The sequence below is a fragment of the Thunnus thynnus genome, chromosome 16, assembly GCF_963924715.1.
Source record: "Thunnus thynnus chromosome 16, fThuThy2.1, whole genome shotgun sequence".
Lineage (NCBI taxonomy): Eukaryota > Metazoa > Chordata > Actinopteri > Scombriformes > Scombridae > Thunnus > Thunnus thynnus.
In genome coordinates, this window is record NC_089532.1 from 19,832,036 (window position 1) to 19,850,137 (window position 18,102).

At 38.6% G+C, this 18,102-nt stretch overlaps 1 protein-coding gene across 2 annotated transcripts; it reads right to left on the minus strand.

Moving 5' to 3' along the window:
• Positions 1-170: 170 nt before the first annotated feature.
• Positions 171-15,529, minus strand: LOC137199891 (sodium-dependent lysophosphatidylcholine symporter 1-B-like). Of its 2 annotated transcripts, none has more exons than XM_067614496.1 (14): positions 15,280-15,529; positions 13,289-13,414; positions 12,502-12,626; positions 8,435-8,558; positions 8,267-8,345; positions 8,032-8,180; positions 7,831-7,921; positions 5,323-5,441; positions 5,154-5,237; positions 3,892-3,975; positions 3,524-3,636; positions 3,270-3,413; positions 2,804-2,980; positions 171-2,156 (listed from the first exon to the last, which is right to left on the minus strand). In XM_067614496.1, the coding sequence occupies exons 1-14, from the start codon at positions 15,361-15,363 to the stop codon at positions 2,102-2,104; spliced, it is 1,554 nt and encodes a 517-aa protein (XP_067470597.1). In that variant the 5' UTR covers positions 15,364-15,529; the 3' UTR covers positions 171-2,101. The 2 variants fall into 2 exon arrangements, with proteins under 2 accessions (XP_067470597.1, XP_067470596.1); XM_067614495.1 differs by having other exon boundaries at positions 13,289-13,417.
• Positions 15,530-18,102: the final 2,573 nt, after the last annotated feature.

Here is an 18,102-nt window from a genome sequence, read left to right on the forward strand (position 1 = left end):
ATAGTAATATGGTTCATTATGGAACAGAAAGCTGACCTTTATACCAACTTACATGAATTTAATGCAGCTAAATATATCTGAAAAATAAACACACAAGTAGTAAGGTGGAGTTTTTGGTTTTTACCTACAGTATTGACCTTTTGCTGTCTTACAAAGCAAAATAAAACAGATTTTTACTGTTTTGACAAACTTTATTCATAGACTTAAATTACAAATTTACAGCACATCATCTCTTCACTGATTCATATATTGCTCATCATGGTCAAACATAGAAAACAGTATTTACAATTTATACATACAGCAGCATATAAATACCAAGGAGTGTGTGTGCTTCATCAGTGTGCTTCATTCAGTTTACTTAGTGCAATTTCAAAGCCCTAAAAATGAAAACTATGCAGGAATGTACTGGTAGTAAGATTTATAGGTCATTTTTGAAATCTTAATAACCAGTAAGGATTTAAAATCATTTGAGATTATATCATGTCATCTAAAGTGAGGACTAATGTCTCCTGCATAATACTGTAAATGCAGCTCATTTATCACATTACAGCACGTTGTGGTGTATAAAATCCATCATTCTGATGATCAAAATGTTTTTCACAGGACTTGAGAATCACTCGGTTGCAGCCACCAATAACCGTATACCATTCTGAACTGTTAATAAATTATTATACACATGTGCTTTCATAAGAAAACTAGAATCCCTTAGATAGTTTGTTTAAATAAATAGTTAAATAAAGCGTTTTTTCCTCCCTTGGGAAGTGAGAACATGCTAGGTGAAATGACTTCATAACGGAGTTGACTTCACTGTGAAGCACATTCAGAAGTGTATATTAAACCTGATGGAGACTGGCTGAAATGTTAAAGCACAAAAAGGTGTGATGGGAAAACCTTCGCAGTAGCAAAAAGAATAAAATAAGATAAACCAAACAAATTTAACAGAAAATCTCATTGCACATAATTACATAAGCTGTGTTTGTAAGGCAGTAATTCAGATAACCTACATTCAGTAGGCTACATCATGCCATGAAGTGCCTTTTCCCCTTCAGAAAATTCAAGTACACTTAAAGTTGTTTGTCTTCATAATGTGATCTATAGGAAAACAACAACACCTAAGAAATGTAGACATTGTAGCACAGCTCCATACAACTCCGATTAGTGAACAGTGCTGGTATGCCCGTTATATATAAGGGCTGATAGAGTATATCTCCTTCACAGCACTGTCTGAATGGAAAGTCAATCCCAGCTGAACTGGACATGGTAAACATCAAAGGTAACATCACACTGAAGTCGGCACAAGTGAAGGCCTGATCTTGTAAACCAGCAAATAAACACTTTACAGACAATAACACAAATCAAAAGCTGTGTCCCAATTGCAACCTGTTCTAACCTGGTTTTGAGTTTGTAGTGTAACCAAGTCATTGATACACCATTGTCCCACAACACAATGCACACAAGAAAAGGACTGCTTACAAAAAAAGTAACAAATCTTTGGAAAACAGTCTGCTTTCTTTGTTGAGTTTCCACCTCGACTACTGCTCCCACAAGTCTTTTTCATGGGTCTTTACAAGAGTTGTGGCTGTTGAAAATGCAAACAAAAAACATGTTCTTCTTTGTTAGATTGTTGAGGTGGTAAGATTTTACTGTCCAGTTCAGTAGTAGATACCCATTAGGTTAAAATATGGACAGGTCCCAGTAGTGTGTTTCAGCTTTTTAGAGTGAACAATGAAAGAAGAAAACCTCTGTTGGGAAATTAAAAATACATGACGAACTGAAATCAAGAAGAACAGAAGCTAGCCCAGGACTTTGGCTCTACACTAACTGACCCAATAATAAACTGTGAAGATTTATATATTGTGCATACTTAGGAAATACAGTTCAATTGGGACATGGCTAGAGAGGACAACAGAAAATACTTGAGCCCCACACATGACACTTCCTGGCCAGTAGAGGGCGAAATACACCTGTGTGATCCAAGGCTAACGTGTGGGCTCAGCAAGGCGGCAATGTGGTCTGTGGTCCCTCTGTTGGTTCAGATAGCTGGTGGTCTTGTCCCTCTTCACAGCCTGTGCAAACGTATAAAACAGTGATGCTACCGCTTCTACACGCTGCTCCCAAGTGCTGAAGTTTCAGACTCAGAATCTGCTTCAGAGTCCCTGTTGGATAGAAAACAGCCAGTAGTCACAACCAAAGGACTCGGCTTGTTCAAACTGAATGAATGAATGAATTTGATGATTTGAGGATGAAAACACAAAGGCTTATTTCCATCATCCTCTGGTATAACACATAACACACCATGAGATAAAAGCAAAAACAACAGGACAGCAAACAAAGACAATACAATCAACATGTAAACAGCTGGCAGCGGGGTAGCTATGGCAACATGCTCATGTTTTCTTGGTCATAAAAAGTTAGAATTAAAATTGAATATGCTACATGGTACTTTGAGGCCACTTTAAATGAGTCCTGTGAAACACTTTCAGATTCGTGGGCAGATTATTCCGCTGTACTGCTGCACTGTAGAGAAATGTGTTTTTGCACATTAGGCTATTGAATTGTTGGGGTGCATAATATATGCCAATACTGGGGCAAAACGTTTTTTTTTTTTCAGGGTTTCATTTGAATTTAGCTCAGGTAAACAGAACAAAACTCAATTTAGCATCTTACTGTGAAGCATTGGTTTGTTTACTGTGGTCATGCAAGAGTCCTGCTGCACAGTAGACACAGTAGATGTCATCCTGGATCAAGTTTAAACTTCCATGTTGTTGTTTGGTGCTTGTGTGTGCATTTCACTCTCACTTACAGCATTCGTTGCAGTATTTTTTGGTTGTACTGCCTCCTTTCCTCATCGATAGGGTAGGTCTTGATTATTAACAGCCCAACGGCGATAAGAACCACCGGCACTGGAGAGACCAGCACCTTTAGGGTTGAGCTGACTGCCGCGGGTTGTGAGCAGTCCCCGGTCACATAGCCTGCAAATCTTCAAAAAAATGCAGATAAAGGGAGAGACGTTGAGCTGATGTGAATACAGTTTGGCAAGATTGTTAGTGGAAGGATTATGTGATTGTTAAACACATGACCAGTGGGCTGATGAATGAATGTTGAGCTAATCTCATATACTGTTGGAGCAAAATAGTCTTAAAATTCCTGTCTTCTGCTCTAAGATCACAGCAGACTCAGTATTAACAAAATTTTAAGGATGACAGTGAGGGTGAAAACAAAAAAAGTACACAATATGGGTAGTAAAAAAAAAAAAAAGATTAACTTACTCTAAACTGAGGGTCGAGATACCCAAGGATACTCCAGAGGCAAACTTGATGAAGAAGACATAGAAGGAGTAGAAGAGGGCTTCATGACCATGAATGTCTGGGTTCTTGATCTTAAAGTCATCCACGACATCAGGAAGCATTGACCTGTGAGCATAAAACACAACATTTGGAAGGAAAAAATTAGATGCAATCAACAAAACTCCCCCAGTGATACATCTACGTGTGGATCCAGGGAAGGACAAACTCATGCTCACCATGGCAGGAGGAAAGCTGCTGCCACGCTCACACCTGCTGCCACCGAGACCAAGTATGAAATGACCAGATTGCTCTTAATGGAGATGATCAGGATCATGAAGGGTACTGCCCACTATGGAGAGACAGAAGGATCATTCAATAAGAACACATTGACAGAAAATTATTCAGCAACAATTAATTGTTCAGTCATTTTTCAAGGCAAAAAAGGGGCAAACATTCTCTGGTCCCAGCTTCTCAATATGAGGATTTTCTTATTTTCTCTTGATGTAAATCGAATATCTTTGGGTTTCAGACCGTTGGTTGGACAAAACAAACAATTTGAAAACATCAATTCAGGTGTCACACATCAATAGCATCCTCTACTAACCGTCATGCCGAAGTAAACCGCTGTCTTCTTCCCAAACCGTGTCAGGAACCACTGCCAAAACGGGATGGTTAGAGTGCCAGACACCTGAAAAATAGTGACAAAGAATTATCAGTATTGTTATTCCATTAGATGTCCTTATGTAAGCGTTCAGAAGAGTAAAAGAACAAGGGATGTGCACAGTTAATTGAGGATTGATTATTACAATTAAAACATCTGATTCATCTGGAATGACTCAATAGCCGGATTAGCTTTTTATTTTCAAAATGAAAATATTGCTATGTGGTTGTCCATGTTCAGATGTGACTGTTTAGTGTGTTTGTAGCAATATAGATTATTCTATTCTATTATTATAGGTATATTCTATTGTATAGCTATTCATATATTATTAATAAATCCTTTGTGTTGCTGTGTTTTAAAACAGTAGAGGATAGAGATGTTCAATTCTGTAAACTTTATTTTAAGGAGCCTGCTTTCTTTGTTCCCATGTATGTATGTTCTTGGTAATATTTCAATTAAATCACAAAAAAAACAAGCAAAAAACTAAAAATAATGAAGAAACATATTTTACACTGAAAGCAGTTCTGACTAAGCCTCATTAAAGATTGTGGAAAATGTGGGAACCAGAAGAGGAGAAAAAGTGAAGTCTGGAGGAGGAGTTCAAGGGAAAAGGGCACAATATGCCATGTGGGGTCTTGACTTAACCCTGCAGGGGAGAGACAACCTTTGACCTCTTGGCCAAATGACCACACAAGAACAAGCTTGCCACTGAAACCTCAGCAGCCTGAGAAAGGACATGAGAATCAACTGTGAGCAAATACAGTGGAAAATAATTCCTTTCTCCCCCTACACTCCCACCTCTCCAAAATATGATACACGGTGCCCAAAAATGTTTCCACTCCTAATCAGAGGGAAAGGCAACAGAGCAGAAAACAGCGGGAGGAGGATGGAAAGGAGTGTGCAAGCAATGGTGGCAGTTCCCATGGTGGCAGTGAAGGATTGCCAGGGCAACAAAAGCTCCACTGTGTGCCTGTCTCTCCCTTGATCTGCTGCTAACACGGAGTGAGTGTGTGACTGGGAGATAGGTTCCCAGGGGCCCAAACAACATCTCCTCTCACCCTGAAAATCTGCCCTTTCAGCCCCAGTGCCATGCCTGTCCTCTTGTCAGGAAAGGCCTCTGAGTATTGGTCGCAGATTGTACAGATGTCCTCCAAATCTCATGCTGATTATGGATTTTACAAGCAGAGGAAAATAGAAACACTCACCATGATTACCAAGAGAATATTCTGATAGTCTTTCCGATGGCCGAGGGCATATGTGATGAAAAGGGCAAAGTTTCCCTCCAGTAGCTGTAAAAGACAAATGAAGAAAGTTACTTTTAATTATGACAACTTCAACATCAAATATGAGGCAGATAATGAAATGCAGTATTACCATGAAGGCAAGAGAGGTGAAGAGGAAGCCAATGACCAGTTTGACATACGGTCCGTGACTCATCACCACCCACAGGCCCTGACGGAAGGTGAGGGGCTCTGTTTTTTTTTGGCCGGTGTCTAGAATCAGACATGGAGAAGAAAACACAGTTAAGACAGCTGAAAATCTCTGCTGTAAGGAATCTAATACACAAAACGGAGCCATTAATGTTCAGGTATTTGTGTCATTGGTAAGTAGGAAAAAAGTGTTGCACACTCTGGCTCCATATGCATCTCTCTGTTATTTAAATGATGTTTCAGCCCTCAGGCCTTCTTCAAGATCAGTGGTATGGTATGTTATGTAGGCCACACCATAGTAACAAATCTGATGGTGATTAGACAATCATGTTCCACCAGGGTGAGAAAAAAAATCAAGAGGCCTTTCAGCGAAGCAAAACTCTTAACAAACAATGACAGGAACTACAGCCAATCAAATTACTTTAAACAAAGTGACAAGAACCATTACTTCTCATAACACATATAGAGATTTAAATTCTACATTACAATACTTTGGTTACTTCCAGCGGCAGTTGCCCTCAGGGATAGGTGTTAAAGTATCTTGGGTAGGTATTGATTGAGTAGGAGGTAAATATGAGTGTGTTTTTACCTGTTTTATATACCATGAGAGGTCATTCTTTGAATACACCATTGAGTTAACAATCAGAATCATATATATAACAATGTTTTGCTATTATTCCCATTATCTGTTCTGCACCCTTAGAATACTCTGTTGTAAACATTATATGGTCATTTGATTTCACTGTAGGTTAATTTTTTAATAGATCAGACATAGGTCTGTCTTTATTTTAGCAGCAGCGTCATTTAGGACAGATTTCTTGTATCCTCTTCGTTGAAAGTTGTTTTTCATTTCATTCATGTTCCTGTCAAAATCATCAGTTTTCTGGCAAGTTCATTTTAATCTGCTAAAAGGGAGACTATTTTTTAACGGTAAGGGATGATCAGAGTCTGCCCATAGTAAGGTATTCTAGCTGTTTTCTCTCTAATGATTCATAAATCTAGAAAACGGATGCGTTTGTAGTCATATCCATAGTAAATGACAAAAATTCAGAACATGAGTTGAGGTATGTAAAAAATGACTCTAGCTGGGTGTTGGAACCTTAAACTAGACAAAACACATCATCCAAGTACCTCTTCCATAAGATTATATTTTTCTTGAAGCCATGAGGAGTAAATAAACTTCTCTTCAAACATACAAGATAGAAAATGAGGGTAAGAAAGTAAGTATTGCAGGGCCTCAATACCTCCATCTTGTGGTATGGATGTATACATAGCATCACATTAAAGGACACTAAATAAAGTTCCTCCTTGTCTAAGAGGGGGTGGATGGATTCTATAATATTTACTATTTGTGCTTTGTAAAGGAAGGAAGGTTCTCAGCTAATGGTCTGATAAAGTAATCTACAAAGGTAGACAAACTAGAGTTAAGAGAGCCAATACTGGTAAAAATGAGTTGGCCTGGAGGATGTTCAAGACTTCTATGTATTTTTGGTAATGCATAAAAAGTCGGAATGACATGTGTTCAACTTTTAGAAAGTCATATTCTTTTCTAGAAATTTCACCATTCTGTAACAGATTCTCAAGTGCTTCATGAGAAATGTTCTTAAAAGACTGTTTTGGGTCCCCTGTAAAGTTCATTGTAAAACATCTCATCAGAAAGTTGTCTTAGACATTCATTTACATAGTCAACATTACTCATGAACACAGTAGAGCCCCCTTTGTCTGCTTGTTTAATGATAATAGATTAATCTAACTGAAGTCCTTATTGGCTGCCCTTAAGGAGTTGGAGTCAGATTTTGTCTCATTTCTATCTTGCAGAGACATGATGATGATGATATTTTGCAAACAATTGGAGTGATGGAGGCCAAGTGTAAGGACGACAGATAACAGACTGATACAAACTTCAAATCAGAGGAGGTACAAAATCATTGTCCCAGGTCAAGACCAAGTCCTAAATTTTGTGTTTTGAGTCCTACACAATTGATCAAGCACTCTTCACTGAAGTTTATTGCCATTTAAATTTTTATCTTTAATCATTACTTTCAAATAAACTCCAAATAAACTACAATCATTTGTCATTTCTGAGCTCAGTGTTTTGCATATTTCTGTTTGTTTTTTGTTGACCACCGCAGAATCATTACGTGCAAATGTGATTATCTGACGTTCATCAGCTGTCAGGAAAATAAAGACTTGACTGGTATGGATATCTTTTTATAGCATAATATTCCATGTTTGGGCTTGGGGATGATGTGAAGTCATTCCAAGGTCAAAGGCTGAAGCTAAAGTCTGATTGAAGTCACAAGTCACTGGTGTTAAAGTGCAAGTCACAAGTTACAAGTTTTTTTAAAATTAAGTCAGACTTAAAGTCATCAGATTCATGTGTCTCCACTGAATATTATAAATATTCCACAGTGGTGTTTGGTAAATAACAACTTCTCTAATGGATTCATACCTTTTTTCTCCTTGACGCCCAAAAACAAGATTGCGGCACAGAGGATGTAGATGATGCATATCACCCCTGAAGCAATCAGGTAAGCTTGTTTCTGAGGACAGAGGAGACAACATTAGCTTGGACTAACACTCATGTACGCGCTGCATCAAACAGTTACCAATATCATAATTTATCTGACACAATGACTAAAAAAAGTCTCACCGTCTCATCCAGTGAAACTCTGGATGTGTTGATTGAGGAGTTTCTGCTGTCTGGGGCATCAAGCTCAGTGGGGCAATCTTGGGTTCTACCTACTATCTGTCCCTGGATGGCAGTGCCCAAAACCGAACCGAGCACCTCCACCATCATACCTGAGAGCAACAGAGGAACAGAGCGTCAACGCGTGAACAACATAAGCCATGTATAACTATTTGATCACATAGGAGAACTGGCATACGGTAAGCGGTGGCAGAATCTCTCTCTTTCTGCTCGCTGCTGATGAACATGGTGAGGGCTGAGTAGGGCACATGGAAGCACTGAAAAAGGTGCACAAACACACAGTTAGCGTACACAATGGGACCAAGGGGAGCAAAGTGCTGGGGAATGGTCAACATGAGGTACTAACCGTCTGCATTGACTGGAAGAGGCAGTAAAAGATCAGGTACCAGATGACCTTCCCATCCTCAAACGGAGGCACGTACCAGATCATGAAGTAAGTCAACACAGCAAAGGGAGTAGAGAGGAGGATCCTGGAAATAAAGGAGTGGAGGATTATTTAGGACACAGACTGATGAAAACATGTTACAACTTGCAGTGTTCTCAAACAAAAAGTGTGTTTTTTCTAATTTGAGTCACTATAAGCATTGCATTCTGTGCTGTTAACAAAAAGTGTGCCTGCTGTTTCACGCCACTAAAGAGTGTGTTTACTGAATTCTGCCAACTGCTACTGTAGCTTTACCCCTCTGACCCCCCTTTACATTTTTCTTTCCTTACAGTCACTTCTTTTTCCACTCTATCCCTGCCGCTTTGTGAATAATCCACTTAATCCTGCCTTGTTAGAGCTCGTGTGTGGAGAAAGGGCTGCATAAGGAGATGAGGGTGGGCTGGTGGGGCCACTCTGGCCCACCTCGCTCTCACCCCACTCACTGTCACAGCCGCTCTGTGGCTGAGTCTCAAAAGCCTTTTTCCTCTGCTTTGTATGCCCTCCAGCTGACCTCAATGCCAGACCTCAGTGGAGAAACTGACAATACACAGGACTTCACCCAAACAGTACAGCTAAAAATCCACAATGCAGATGAGAAAATTGAAATGTTATCGTTAGGACTCGGGCATGGATGCAGAGCAGTGAGGAGAAAAATTGAAAAATATTTCCGTGCCAACAGGAAACCGTGTCTCTTGCTTGCAGTTGCATCAATAGCAAACACCCCGACAAATGCTAGAGCTGAAACAACTTCTAGATTAATCAAGTAGGCAACAGAAAATTTATCAGCAACTATTTGGTGATTAATTAATCATTTAAGTAATTTTTCACGCAAAAAAAGCTACACACATTCTCTGACTCCAGCTTCTCAAACTTGAGGATTTGCCATTTTTCTTTCTGAGTGAGAGTAAACTGAATATCTTTGGGTTTTGGACTGTTGGTCGAATAAAATACACAATTTGAAGATGCCATCTAGGGTTAATGTAACTGTGGAAATGTGTGACTTTTTAAAACTGTTTTCTGATGTTTTATGGATGAAACGATATATTGAGAACATACTAGTTGCAGCTCGTAAGTTAAAGAGCTACACTTTTTAAACTCATCCTCTGCAGCGCTGTGAAATGAAAACATAACATCTAAACCAATATTTTTGCCTTTACTTTGTTTTTGAGTTGTTATGCAGTAGAGATAAATGACGATTCTCACTGGGGGCCATACCACCAAACACAGAGAGATGTTTCTTTATTAAATGTAACACTTCCTCACTCACGCCTGGTCATATGAAACCACCTAACACACCTTCTTGTGTGACACACACACACACACACAGAGGAAATAAGAAAGCCCCTCTTGGTTCCTTCTAATGTCTGACTGAATTAGGTTAATGGAAACTAATTTATCTTGAAGTAGAAGCCAGGGAGTATTTTGACTGACAGTTTCGCACACTGACATGTCTAATTGAACACCGATTACAGACTCTGTATGTGTCACATTTGGAGGTCAGTAACACACAGGAAATAACATTGACTAACATTTTGTATATGTACATAATGTTATAAATGTCTCAATAAGAAATTAACAGAGTGCATTCACAAAAGAACTGCTGTTTCTTTGTCAAATAAAAATACATTTCCAAAAAAAAAAAAAAAAAAGCAAAATGTTCTGGTGTCCAGCAGTAATATCTTCATGTGAAATGTTTTCAGCATGAATAGACGTCTGTCTAATGACCTCAGTTGTTCTGGCAGCTGGTTGACTCACTTCCATTTCTAAAGCTAAACAGGCCACAGAGGATCATGTACATGTTGCCTTTTTAAGAATGACTTCCATTATTTCAACCATGTGCCACATCAATGCTCTTGACCCAAGGTAACCTCTATCTGCTTTTGCTAAACCCCCCCCCCAAACAGTTTAGGACATCAAACGCGTACACACACACACACACACAGACATCTACACTTGACACACCCCTCCTATTGGTTTGGAGCTGATGGTGTGTTGTGGGTTGGACCAATCACAGCAGAAGCCGGTAAAATCTCCCCTCCCCCCACAACATGCAGCTTAATGTGCACAGCCACATTTCTACTTTCTAGTTTCTACTATGTAAGATTGACAATATACTCCATCCTGTGAGACAATAGGAATTTGTTAGCAGAAAGATTGTGCTATACTGTTTATGCCAAGTTACGTTATGTTAAACATCTTTATTAGATCTTTGTAGTAAGATCAAATCAATGAGCAGAACATTGACGACTTAATATTTGGATTTATTGGGAGCTGTGACAATTAGTCGATTAGTCGATCAACAGAAAATTAATTGGCAACTATTTTGATAATCAATTAGTCTTTCTTTAAGCAAAAATGCCAAACATTTGCTGGTTCCTGTTTTTTTTTTTAATTGTGAGGCTTTGCAGTTTTTCTCTGTTTTATATAATTGTAAATGTAATATTTTTGGGTTTTGGACTGTTGGTCAGACAAAACAAGACATATGAACATATGAAAATTATAACAAACATTTTTCACTATTATCTGACATTTAATAGACTGAACGATTAATTGATAATGATTTATTTATCATTATCATTCACCAGATTAGCCAAAAACAGACATTGCCTTCCAGTTATTTGAACTATAAACTATTTCCACAAAATTAACTACTTTGGATATAATTGTGACGTACTATAATAGCAGATTTTATCCATTATGCCAATCAATATACACACATACAGGCAACTGAAGGTACCCTGTAGAGACTAGTAGTGCTACGGAGCAATGTTTTTATGAATGTGTCCTCATTTTGTTTGTATTACACACGCGCTGGCGGATGCACAAACATGTGCACAACCACACAGGACACTATGGTTTCACACTATTCCACTCATCTACAGGTACAGGTAACACGCCAAGAAACACAGCAATGCACCAATAAATACACTCATGGTTTCTGCAAGGCTCACCAACTTAAATATAAAACTTTTAAAGACCTTATTAATATCACAAGTTATTTTTAATATTTGTATCACAATCATACTGTCCAAAGTATGTAAGTATGATGGTATCATGATGGTAGGGACGATATGGCCAAGATATATTATTATTATTATTTCACATTGTTTTACTAGTTCCCACACGCATATAACAATAATTATAATGATATAATTCATTTAATTAATGTCATCTGTACCCAGACAAATAGCAGAAAATGAATGAATGGATCAACCAATGAAAAATGATTAATTCCCTTAAGTTTTCGCTGAAATCGACAACTATTCCACTTTTAGTTTATAGGTGTATAATGTAACCAGACAGCCTGCAATTGAATACAATTTTTTAAATAACTAACATTACAAGATAAAGTATTTAGACTTCTGTAAATTAAATATAAGACTTTTAAATACCTTTTCCTTTTTTGAGGAAATTGAATTCAGTGATTTTTAAGACTTTTCAAGACCTGCAGATACCCTGAGGCCTCAAGGATACACATAATGAGTTTTGGTGAGTAAGACTCATTGTAAATTTACTTACAATTTGCTTACAAGAAAACTCCAGAGGGCACCTTTAAAATGTGCCTTCCAGCACACATGGCTAAACCTAAGAGTCACTTCCAAAAAATGAATAATGAGTCATAACTAAAAATTTTAAAAAGCTGGTAGATTTCATCACACATCAGCAACCAGAATGAGGTGAAAACAATCAGCTGCTGTTTGTGCATTAGCAAGGTTACTGCTGCGGCTATAATATGCGTCATAGGGATTTCTGATGCACATATTAAATGCACCATTTCATACAGACTACATTGCACCACTTATTCTTCCTGAGTAGCCACTTCAACCTTGTTGCCAAGGTTACTGCTAATGGCTCATGAGCTGGTCATCCTTACATTTCTCTCTCCACTCAATATGCTACCCACTCATTTTCAGTATTTTCTTATTATTGCTTAATTTCCTCTTTGAACCTGTCATAAAATGCATGTGCTGCTTGTGTGAGACTCCTACCAGGGCATCATTCGGCCAATGCTGGTCCATCTACTCCGGCTCACCAGGAAACCCACTGTTGGGTCTGTGACTGCATCCCAAGCGCGGCCCACAAACAGGATGATAGAAGCATAGAAAGGATCCAACTAGAGGGAGAATAAGGAAAAAAGAGTGAGACATGAAGCCAAAATAAAGAGGATGCCAAATACTACCTCATATGGCACTGCTGACTGGCTTCAGTGAATGGTTCAAAAGAGCCGGAACACCAAGTAGGTTATGGGGACATTTTGAGGCTTTGTAACTGCTTAGAGTACAACAGCAGTGAACTATACAACATTGTCATTTATCTAAGAACAAAGTAGCATTCAGTGCCGCTTTAATGATCTCATTCCCTGGGCTGAATGGCCTTTATTTAAGTTCTTGCTGTGTACAGTGGAAATCTCTAATTAATTGCTAATTGAGTAACAAAGCAAAGCAGTAGGAGTTCAGGTTAATGCGCTTGACCAGCTACTGCAGGACGGAGACTGTTAAACTGATACTTGGCTGAGAAAAAAATACAAGCTTTCGCCTTGAAGCTTATCAGTGTGTGTAGCTACTAGAATAATGCAAAGATAGGGGGACAAGTTTACAACTATCTTCGTGGAATTCACAGATAACCTTTGTTTGAAAGAGTAGTTTTCTGGTTATACAAAATGTCTTTTTTGTTAGTGCGTCGAAAATGTCAAGAAAATCCTGTTTTCTGGCTTTGACAAATGACGTCCCAAAGCGTGTGTCTTTGTGTAGCATTTGTGTAGCTCTTGTCAATCACCTGGGCAACATCCAGCAGGTAGATCTGGAGGAAAAAGCCGAGAGCGCTCCCTGTGATCTGGTAGGGAGCCCCACCGATGGCATAGCACAGTTTGCTGAGCACGGACAGACGACTTCTATGGCGCGTCTGCTGGAAGACAAGGAGAGGGGAGGACGTCTTGTTAGTTTGGCTTTAAAACAGGTCGTGCATCTGTCTGTGTAAACAATGAAATGCTCATATTCCCAGGGGCGCTACGAATTTAGGTAAAGTGATGTGAGCCGTGGTGTGCTACATGATCACTAACACTCTCTTCTGTACTCTGGAGTTTATTTACTTCTATTCCTCAGTCTGAAACTCTTGGCAAGATTAATGCCGTGTTAAACAACCTGTTACTGTGAGGGACTGAGATTGGCTAAATTCCCTCACCCCACTGCTCAGAATGTCAGATTAGAGATAAATCCCCAGTAATGATGCAGTCTGGGCCTATACACCACAGTCAGAAAGTGATGTGAAATGGTGAGGTTACTGTAGTTCACACACATGCCACATCATAAAGAATCCAGCTCAGCCATTGGCTCTAGCGATAGGATGTTAGAGGTAGTCTGACATTTCATGCTGAGTAGCCAATAGCCAGCAGACAGACTGATAGACAGCAGTCCTGTCACATCGTGTGGCTACGGCTAAACACCTGTCTGATGATGTCAGCCCGCAGGGGTTTATAGACCCCGATTCACATCCGCCAAAGACACAAAAGCAGCATCACCCGATGGTGGGAGTAAAATGCTGCCTTGTCACAAATCCAGAAATATGCTGGCAATTATCATGTGAAACTAAAAATAAAACAAGGGTAAAGTTACATGAAGGAATGCACCCTGTGGTAATGGAAATCCCACACAGGGTAAAATGGATTTTACAGCACTGGACAGACAAGCTCAATGGTCACAACTACATGACTCAAGATTCAAGGAAAATCTTACAAGCAACTTTCAAGAAGACATATTAGGGCTGAAATAGGATATTATCTTTATTATTGATAAGCCTCCTGACTTTTTTCTCAGTTAAATGATTATGTGTTTTGTCTAAATGTCACAAAATTGTGATAAAAAATCCCAAAGCCCAAGGTCATGTATTCAAATCCCTGCCCAAAACAAAAATACATACAGTTTATTAAAACTGACAGAAAATGACAGGGAAAAGCTTCAAATTCTCACAGTAGAGAAACTGGATTCAGTGACTGTTTGCACTTTTGCCTGAAAAATGACTGTAATGATGAAGAAAACTAGTCTTGCCAAGCTTATATTTTTCCATGTTCTAAATAACATCTAAAGCTGAAATGTCATGTGACCTGTTATCATAGATGTAGAAATGACAGAGAATGTATTTTCAGCTGTAGATGTATAAAATACAGTAGAGTCCCTTTTCTTTTATGAAACAAAAAAGAGACTAGAACCGTTTTTCATGTAAAAATTTAACAGCTGGTAATTATCTGTTGGTTATTAGACACACACACAGTTGCCAACTTGAATCCTCATAATGCTCTGATACACATAAAATTCACTGCACAGCCACTCCAAGAGGTTGGCTGAGATGCCTTTAAATATGACCAATCCCACTGACGAAAAAACACTCAATCGCTGTCGTCTCCCAAACCAAATGAATCATGCAGGTCTGAAGCAGCTACATCACATCTCATTACTGCAGCAGCACATCTGTCAACATTAAGGCTGCTATGTTTGAAAATACTGTACACTTAAAGTGGAGACTTTAATTAAGATGTGGCCTCTTTAAACCTGGTGTATGAGCCTCACAAGCAGCTGCTCTGAGAACAGATGGACAAGCCGGGTGAAATTCAAATCTCGAGAACAGACATCGAAAGGAAGTAACCCGCTTCATCTAACGTTACCTCCAATTTAGGCGGCTTATCACTCCCCTGAATAAACAGGCGCATCACAGAAACACACATTTTTACAATGAGCTAAAAAAAAATCAAATAAATAAATCCTTTCACTTACCTTTGCTGCCTTTATCTCTGTATTTATAGGTTTAACTGATAATAGAGTCGCGGCGTACTGCTCCGCGCCCTCTCCTCGTGCCATTGTGCTTTTTAAGATGATGAAATTTAGTTTTTGTTTTTCTTTTCAAAATCTGTAATATTTTTAGTGACAGAAAAAACCCCGCTTCACATCATCCAGCTGTGTCGTGCTCTGAATTTCAGGTTCAAGTGTCTCGTGCTTTCCCTGGCCATTCATTCTACTACTACGCAGCTACGTCACCACTATACGAATGACGTATAACATGGCGTGGGCTGCTTCGTTATGTGCTGAAGGAAAATGACGCTGTCAATTAAACCTTGTGTTGGAAATAATATAAATTAAAAAAATAATAAATAGATGCATACATAATTTGTACCGCACTTTTCATTCATTGTGAAACTCAAAGTGCTACAGTGTTAATAATATAGAACACAACATAAAGAAAATAATAATAATAGTTAAGATAATAAAAAAAAGCTTTCCTTAATAGTAAGGTTTTTAAAGTTTGTTTTAAAAGAGTCTAGGGTCTGTGCTGCCCTCAGATGGTTAGGAAGGCTGATCCCTGCATGGTGCGGAGCTTAGTACTAGGGGCCCAAAGGACCAAGCTGCTGGCAGAGCTGAGGGTGCACCACAGTGGTGAAACATAATGTGTGATGTGGCTGTGGTTTTTGTTGTTGTTGTCAAAAATAGTCTACTTTTCACTCTCAAGGCTTTCTAAGAACATTATGAGAGGTTTTAAGCTTTCAAAGCAAGCATGATTTCTCCTTGACATAGCTTCCAACCTGTAGGAGGGTGTTAGAGCTGTCTTTGTCCTCTCTGATAATGTAATTGTTTCACTGTTAGAGGAAAAGTAGGTGTCAGAGGTTGACAGTCACTTTTCTCACAATAAATTCACAGTATCACAATGTAGAATAATTTAATATTTAATCATCATTCATTATGCATAAAGAAAGGGAATAACATTTGTGAAATAGGCCACAGAATACTGTAAATGAACCAATTCATCTGAATGATAGACGTAAACATTTCTGAAACATGGTTAAGTTTCCTCGAGGATTTTTCCCCATCCTGCAGCAGAATTCCTAAACTGTGTGCTGCCATACAAGAGAAACTGACCACTTATGGTCAACTGCAGCCAGAAAATCAGATTTAAAATCCACAATTTTGGCAGACTGCATGAAAACTTCCTGTCAGAAAACATTCCTCTTCCTTGATTTACTTATTTTCCAACTCGGTTCTGTGGTCCAGCAGTGAAAAAAACTATTCTATCTGGTACAGCTATGTCGTTAGATCATAGACTCAACATAGGATTTTTCCAATTGGAAGAATGACATGTGAACACCATCACTGCCTTGATAACTGAATTCAGCAATTTTGCAAATAGAAGTAGTAAAAGCAATAAAAGTATCATGTGGTAACAAAATCTTCTCTTGCTCATGTGATTTCAGTAGATGTCACAATACAGACTGTATAAAAAGACAAGTCAAGTCCAGAGAGAAAACTCGCACTTAACACTTTGTGTGTGCAACCGCAAAGCTTTTCCTGAAACCCAATGCCGCCTGTTTGCTTTCACTTCTGCAATGCATAAAATGGGTCACATTACAGCATTTTATGTAATGACATATTTCAGTAAAGCTGTGTTTGATTTCCCTTTCAATACTGGACTTAAAGCGGTGAATGTAAGGAGGTTAAATAGGAATTCAGTCATTAAGTTGCACAATGCTTTAATACCACTGCCTTGAACAGCACTGCATTTGATTTGTACTTTGTAGTTTTTACTTGTACCATCTTTATTTCTTTTCCAGCAAAATGTGGTGATGGAGCATTTCTCATATTGTCTCTCAGCTTGAACACTGAGCCTTGTGTCCCCTGGCTATTTACTGTTGTATTTTATTTGTTTATAGCCTCCTTTTTAAATATGACTCATTGTTCTTCCACTTTCCATGTCTTAACACATACACAAACACCCTCTAACAATTTGTACACACCCAAACATCCAACACACCTCTATTATTTACACAGCACTGCTAGCCAGAGGTAAAATAAAAAATCTTCTCTTGTACTGAGCCTCTGTGCTGCTTTTCCACTGATGGAGAGACATACTGCAGTTCCCACTCTGTCCTGTAAAACTTGACTGTAGGAGGAAAATGCTATCCAGGTGAAAGAGAGTGAATCTAACTCATCCAGATTTCCTCTGTTAAAAACAAAGAAAAGGGGGAATCCAGAGGAAGTGTGAGTAAAGGTTTTGATAAAACATTTACATTTATTCATTTGCTTTTGTCCAGAGCGACATTCAAATTAGGACCAATCCAAGCTATAGTAGATCAAGGAGAACCCCTGAGAATAATTGACTCAACACTTGAAGCTTCACAAGTGCCACAAGGCACGAAACAAGACAAGTGCATCACAAATGACTTTTCTGGTTATTTCTGGTTATACCCTCTCTTGGCCATCTCAATTACCATCTGACTGGACTGTTCCTGAACAACATTCTCAAAAGACACTAATAAAAGTCTGCTCCTTTAAAAGTTTTAAGCTGTTTTGGAGGATAGGTCTACTTATATCACTCTTTTAAATCCCATTTATGGCAGAGTACATACTCTGTTGGCACTAAATAAGTAAGAGCATCTGTCTTTACTTCATTTATTTTTCCAATTAAAATCTAGTTTGATCTCAGTCCCATTCATCCTTTTTCAGTTGAATCACAGCTCACATGAAGTCCACCATAAGTTTGACTTTCATTACATTTAAAATTTTATATTCATTCAAATTCAAGCAGGGAGGTGTTACACCTGTAACTTC

Coding starts and splice junctions, on each gene's coding strand:
- LOC137199891 (XM_067614495.1), bottom strand. CDS start 15,363: ATGGCACGAGGAGAGGGCGCGGAGCAGTACGCCGCGACTCTATTATCA. Junction 8,346..8,434: donor TCTTCCAGTCAATGCAGACG/GTTAGTACCTCA, acceptor CACCTTTTTCAG/TGCTTCCATGTGCCCTACTC. Junction 3,637..3,891: donor CGGTTTACTTCGGCATGACG/GTTAGTAGAGGA, acceptor GTCTCTCCATAG/TGGGCAGTACCCTTCATGAT.